Source organism: Anopheles coustani, chromosome 2 (genome assembly GCF_943734705.1).
Source record: "Anopheles coustani chromosome 2, idAnoCousDA_361_x.2, whole genome shotgun sequence".
Taxonomy (NCBI): Eukaryota; Metazoa; Arthropoda; class Insecta; order Diptera; family Culicidae; genus Anopheles; species Anopheles coustani.
Genome location: NC_071289.1, coordinates 91,957,589 through 91,964,611, shown reverse-complemented (window position 1 = coordinate 91,964,611; position 7,023 = coordinate 91,957,589). Strand labels below are relative to the sequence as shown.

The 7,023-nt window shown below is 44.8% G+C and overlaps 1 protein-coding gene across 1 annotated transcript; it reads left to right on the top strand.

Annotated features, from left to right (window-relative positions):
- The first annotated feature begins 2,323 nt into the window (after positions 1–2,323).
- On the top strand, positions 2,324–7,023 carry LOC131265318 (pancreatic lipase-related protein 2-like). Its single transcript, XM_058267578.1, has 5 exons — positions 2,324–2,654; positions 5,956–6,016; positions 6,102–6,493; positions 6,559–6,889; positions 6,969–7,023. Exons 1-5 carry the CDS (start codon positions 2,324–2,326, stop codon positions 7,021–7,023), a joined length of 1,170 nt encoding a protein of 389 aa, XP_058123561.1.

Below are 7,023 nucleotides of genomic sequence, written 5' to 3'. Positions count from 1 at the left end.
GTTACAAGGTGGGGGCAGGTTCTTTTTTTCTATTACATTAGAGGAGGGTTTTCCGCGGAAAATTGCAACATAAAACCCCGGCACAATTAAAACGCTGGAAGCGTACAGTTTTTGTTGCTCGTTCGTGGTTCATTGTTTTTTTGCAACGCGTTTTTAATTTAAATAATGTGAAGGTGAAGGTAAAGGGAACTAAATTCCCAGAACAATGGCATGTGGAACTGGCGTTTTTTTTTTTACTTGTTTGCAGTGTGGATTTATTGATATTAAATATTTGATAAGCTGTAGGCTCGATCGGTTCGTCACGATTGACCAGAAACGGTAGAAGGATCAAATTAACCATAATCCGTACGAAATGTTTGAATCGGTAAAAACAGTACATTAATGCTTAAAACATTTTTCCGGTCACAAATGGAGACACCTGGTGGTTTGTGGCACACGAGGGAAATTCAGTACAAAAACCACATTACAACTGTAGAACCATACAGTTTTGAGTAAAGAGAATTGGAAAACTTCCCATCGCAGTTGGATAAAGCGTTTTCAAACTTATTATGTTCTACAAAGGTGGTTGTAACAGTTTTGCCGCAAGTGCTTGAACGCGAGCGAGGCAGGAGTTTTTCGAGGAATTCTTTTTGCAAAGTGAAACATCATTCCGAACTCATTTTTGCACTTGACGGGCGATGTCTCCCCCGAAGCAAAACAAAGATCACTGGTTACCCGCTCGCGGAGCCGTTTTTACAAGAAACAGAAGAAAGTATGGCAAACATTTTCACTCAGGGCCGAAAAAAAAGGATCTTTGATGGCAGCAAAAGCAAGACAGAAATTAATGGCACAAAGAAACAGGGACCCGAGAAGAGATGCCAACGGCTCAGAAATGACAAGAAGAACGAGCGACGAAGAGTGTGGGAAAGACTGGAGGGTAGAAAAATCTTCCCCCCGTAAATAATGAAGCAACACGATACACTTCAAACGCACTGTCGTCCGATGCGTTACCTTCTGAATTGCAGTCCTCCGGCTGAGACGCTGCTGCCGACGCTAGACTGTCCTTTGCGGAAGATGATTATGGTAATAATAATTTCACGATGCAATCATAAAACCCGGTTCACCCGGAGTCGTTCACTGTTGATTAGGCTGCGTGGATCGATGCCAGGTCGGAGCAGTTTCCTTCCGAATGAGCTTATGTCCTTATGGTTGACGTGGTTTGGAAAGGGTTTTCGTTCCCTAGTTTTTTTTCGCCCACTGGCTGCACCGGCGTTCACTAATTAAACGAAACTCAGGCGAACGAGTTGATGCTGGGAAGAGTAAACACTCGCAGCGGTTGGTCAAAGTTAATCAGCACCTCAAACAGCCTGGTGTTGACTTGCCAGTCAAATAAAGACTCGAGAACCGGGTAACACGACAGGTTCAAACCGGTGACCGAACAAACAAAACACAAATGCACAAACACTATTCAGCACTAACAAACAATTAGTTGTCTCTAGCAAAACGAGTCATTTTTCCTCTTAAGCCGACGGGAAGTTTGTTTCACACAATTTAAATTAATTTTTCTGTAAGAAGTGAACCCCCGATCTCTTCTAAGCGCAACGAACTCTCCAACGACGTCCGGGAACGATCTATTATCGGCGGCTGCAACCAACGAGTGTGCGATAACGAATGATAGCGGCCGACAACATTGCCGCCTCATTTATATACTTTATCGTCTCGGGAAAGCTTTTTCCGCTTTCACTTCGGTTCCGGGACTGAACTCTCTCTCTCCCTTGAAAGCATCCGCCGTGGAAAACTGAGAGAGAGAAAGAGTGGCCGACAGAAATGAACCGGAGTAGCGTCCCGGTTGGATACATTTAACGAGATTTTCCTCGTTCTTGCTCGCCATTTTCCGGCATGGGAAGGACGGTGAACTTTTCATTCTGCTAGCAAAATTTATCTTGTGTAGGTCATCCAAATGTTTGAGATTTGATGGCACTGAGATGGAGAAAAGACAACCGACAGCGAGAGAAATGTTAGAAGGAGATGAAATGTGGGAAAAATGCCAGATTATAGCATTATTGCCATGGAGTACTTTTTAAGGATTTATCACAAAGTAAAATTTTTCGTGTATTAGTGAACATGGGGGAAGGTTTTGTAATTGTAAATCCTTCCCTTCTTAGAGCGCTCTTTTCCGATAAATTTTCCTTCACTTCCGATTGACATGTTTGTAACGTATCCTCGGTCTTTTTTGCAAATTAAATCTCGAGCGCCACGATGGTTATGATTTATCACCATACAAACGCACTTGTCTGTACGTTCCCTGGCGGGATATTATCGGCAGATAAAGCAAAGCGCTGTCATGTCAAAATACATCAGCTTTTTGGGAGGGTTGAAGGAGGCGGAAAACGACAAACTGGCAGCGCGGGAAGGAGCAACAAGAGATTTGCAATGTTGTTGGGGTAGGCGAGTGAAATCAACCGCAAAGAGATTGCGCTGGGAGGATGAGAAGACAAATAACAGAGCGCCGAATAATACTATCATCAGACAGATATTCGTTCGGTGGAGTAGCAGCAGTAGTAGTAGTAGTAGTAGTAATGCCGAAAGCTTGCCATTGGCAACGGGAACGAGCCCCTCGCGTGAGCTGTCCGATGAAAAGCCTAGTGATATCCGTCGGGAAAAGCTGTCAATTGGTATACCGATGCTGGGGGAAGGAGCGGAAAATCGAAGGTACAAAGAGAGCAGGGGGAAAACTGGGCGTATTAGACTCCCATTAGTTGTAGCGGGAGTTTTACGTAGCGTAAAAAATAGAGCTCGGCACCGATGCCATCTAGTAGGCAATTTTTAATTTTTGTAGCATCCCCGCGATGCGAAGTTGCATCGCACGAAGGCTTAAGATAGGCTTAAGATTTGCTTAAAGGAAGTTAGAATCTTAAGCCTATTTTGAGTGACCGTGCGAGTGAATATGAGTTACCTTGATGAACTTCCCCATCCCCGATCTTGAAATGTCATCAATCCCTTCGGAAACGAACACAACACCAGTCGTAAATTCACAACAGAATTATTTATTTCTCACACCAACTTACATTCTATAAGCTTTACAATTCTTTTCACTTTATTTATCTGAAAACAGAAAAATATACGAGATTTATTATTCTGTTTGACGATTTTTCACGTTCACGTACTTACCCGATGCGGTACGGCTAGAACTTGGTTGTAGGTTTTTGTAGTGCTTTACACGGCTGATATGGCCTTTACTTACCGTTTTAACATTCTTCCCACTAAATACACATGTTACAATCACCTCTAATCTAGATTTTCTTCATTTAAATTGGTTTTAATTTGCTTAATTTTGCAAAGGCTGCCTGCACTTCCACTTACAACGAATGAAAACAACAAACTGCAGAGCCGGCTGAGATGTCAAATTATATGGCGAGGACTCTATGTTGTTGCACGATGAGCAAGTTTGTGGACATGCGGGGTAGCATACATAGTGGAAACATGGAGAAACGGGTGGAATCTGAGTGAACTGAGTGATTTTGTTCAGCCGGGATGTTTGAAGATACAATAAAATTCAAACGAAATTTAAAACTGTTTTGTTGAATTGCATTTAATCTTGGGCTTTCTTTTATTGTCAAACATCTGTAAAAAAATTGGGACATTTATTGTTTGTTTCAGTTGATTAATCAATCGTCAAGAACAGGCATTCTAAATAATAACTACCATGCTTAATGAATCCGTTAATTGCAACGGCTTCAGAAGAGGTGTTGAATTTATATAATTCCTCCTAATACCATGTATCAAATTTGTCGCTTGAGGACACTAGTTCAGCATTCGTCTCGTCGCCATCGTTTACTTACGCACTTCAGGGAAAACAGCGAGAGATAACACGAGGCACTGGAAGCTGCAAGGCAACAAGTGGAAAGGCATCTCCAAGCGAGAAGCGAGAGAAGAGTGATGCAATCGAAGCAATCGCCCAAGCGTTGACAGCTCCGAACTCTGGTTCTGGCTTTTAATCATCGGAAAACGATCCCATTGCGGGCGCTCGTCGCTTTCCATCACGTGCCTCCAGCTCCCAACCCCCGGATTCCGTTCCTTGGAAATTTTCCACGTTCACTCTCGTCTATCGTACGGCATATATATGTGTTTGTGTGTGTTCATAATGCTAATGCGTGCCAAGTTTTCCACCGTAACTCCCGCACGAGACTGCGGGAAATCTGTCAAAGTTGCTCCCCGCACGCTCCGCTGGTGTCACTCCGTTTGATGTGGTGATGAAAATGGGCATCCCGACAAACACTTACAGACGTTCCTAAACAACTCCTCGCAATGCCCAGCCCCAACGCGCAACAAGTGTTGGGTGAGGCGCGAACATTGCATGGGGGTGAGGATTTTGGGAAATTTACGTCAGTCTTTTGACGATTTTTTAGACATTTGGTACGCGATTGCCAAATCTGTTGCATGTTTTGAATCTATAATGCACTAAGTCGTTATTGATCAGGGAGAATTTGAGGCCGATAAATTCCACCAGCATTCCAGAGACGGAAAATGTTGTTACAATCATCAAACCATGTGCGAACTGGACATGCCCATTTCGACATCTAATTCAATTGGGAAACTGAAAGGTCATTGGGTTCGAGCAGTACACCGCACAAGCCAAAACATATCGAATGGAAATAATTCTTCGTTCCAAGAAAAACGGCATCTTCACCTTTTCCTCCAAACACTCGATCGCATCCTTTTTTTCCCGTATCCAGGAGACTGCGCGTACTTTTCCTTTTGGGCACAAACGGAACGCCTCGTTTGGGGGAAAATGTCAAACCATCTTTTAAAGTGTTTTCCCGCGACCCGCGAGGAGGATTCGCTTAATGCCGCGATACAACACTCGACCGTGCACAAAAGCGAACCAATCGAAGATGGAAAACCGTACGGCGCCGATATTTCCCGGGAAAAGCTGTCGTGTTTCCGTGAACATTAAGGTTTTATGAGCAGAGGTAAAGGTTATTCCCACCAATCAGCCCGCCGTGGTAATTGTTTAATGTTTGGTGGAAAATTGTGCACGGTAGCGTGATAATCTTCAATCATAATGTAGATCAAACGAACTGTTTAACATGTTTCACGACACCAGGGAATACGTTGTGATGTCTGGGCTCTTAAAGTGTTCAATTTTAAAGGTAACCTATCCGATTAACCATCCCTACGAATTCAAGCACCCGATGGAAGCGGCGTCCAAGGAACCCAGGCAATAAAAATCCCTCTTGCAAACATTCCTGTTCGCTCAAGCAAGTTGAGGAAGAAAGAAAAAGTGAACTGAACTTGAAGGGCTCATGGGTAATCCAATAATCCTGAGCGTACAAAAACAAATCGGGAATGCTCGAAATATTTATTTCGGCTCGGATTAAAGAAGACAAACAACACGTTTGCGTTTCCACGCCAGAAGTGGAATAAGAAAGAAGTTGTAGACAGATTCACAACAACCGACAAGATGATTTCAACAGACAAGTTTAAACGCACCGCGAAAAGTGAAAGAACTTTATCGACAGCTTATCGATCGCAATAAAGCAGACTCCAGGAAAATAATTAGCCCAACATGCATGCCGTTGGCGAAGCAGGTTTTCAAATCGTTTCCCCTTTTTTGCATCTTTGCCAGCGTTTGTCTTAGTTTTGTGGCATCAAGAACAACTGAGAACAACGTGCGCAGGGATGCCGAAAACTAATACATGCGGAAGGCCAAATTATCATCTAACGCAACTCTTGAGTATAAAAGAATGCACCCAAAATGTGCATCGTTGCATTCGCCGTCGGTCGGTGAACTTGTTCGGAGACGTCACTCGCCAGTGCTGAGTTTATTTTTAAACGGTTTTAGTTTTTAGCAAGTGAAGTGAATTTTTGTTGGGTTTTTCAAAGGATCTCCTGTTCAATAATTTCTTAGAATGAAGACCTTATCGGTGGTGTGTTTTGGGGTGATATTGGTGGGGCTTTTCAATAATTCTGCAGCTCTTCTTGGAAGCGTCAGCTTAGATTACGATACGGTTATAAACTTCCTTATCTATGATTGGTAGGTTGAGAAGTATTTTGGCCAGAATTGGAACCAACGCTGTGTGCGCTGTTTGAAGACTTGTACGTTGTCTCTGTAATCTCAGGAACAAGAACACCTTTGCCGATCATGGCACCCTGGAGACGAACTTCGATGCGTTCGGCTGCAAAGCGACCGATCCGTTCGTGGTGATCGTACACGGCTGGACGGAGGGTTGCAGCAAAACGCAGTGGGTCCGGGAGATGCTCAACAACTTCGTCCTCAAGCGGAAGGGCTGCATCATGTGCCTCAACTACGCCACCATCGCGGCCATGGAATACACCAAAGCCGTAGAGCAAATGGACGCCATCGCGCGCACGTTGGAGAAGAAACTACGCCAACTGTTCGCCTTCGGGATGGCGCCAGCGAATGGCATGCTGTTCGCGTTCAGCTTAGGAACCCACGTCGCCTTCCAGGCGGGCCGCAACCTGGGCACGCAAAAGCTGGCCCGAATCGATGGTGAGAGAGTCCTGCCGGACGGAACAGGTTTTGCGACTTCGTAATTCGTCATTCTTCTTCTGCAGCCTGTGATGCGGCGTGGCTGGGATTTGACCAGAACTCTACATACAGCAGTCTGAGCGTGATGGATTCGGCCACCAGCGTACAGTGCATCCACACCAGCACCGACTTCGGCACGCAGAGGCGCGTCTGTCACAAGGACTGGCAGATGGGTTACTGCGGATGGTTCCAGTTCGCCGCCGGCACGAAGACTTCGCATGGTCTCTGCCCGGAGTTCTACAATGCCGCGTTTTGGTTCGACTTTCCGGCTATCTCCAACCCGTACTATTGCCCCACCACGCGCGCCGTTAGCTCCTGGCCGTCCGGGTTTAAGATGGGTTACTACATGCCTCAGACGTGAGTTTTGGGTGGATTTAAGAATCGCAGATTAAACCTCATGTTGTTTCAATCCTTCTTTTCTTCCATTTGATTCCAGCTCTTTCGTAGGAGATTTGTTCGCGAGAACTTCAACGCAGTATCCGTACAACTGA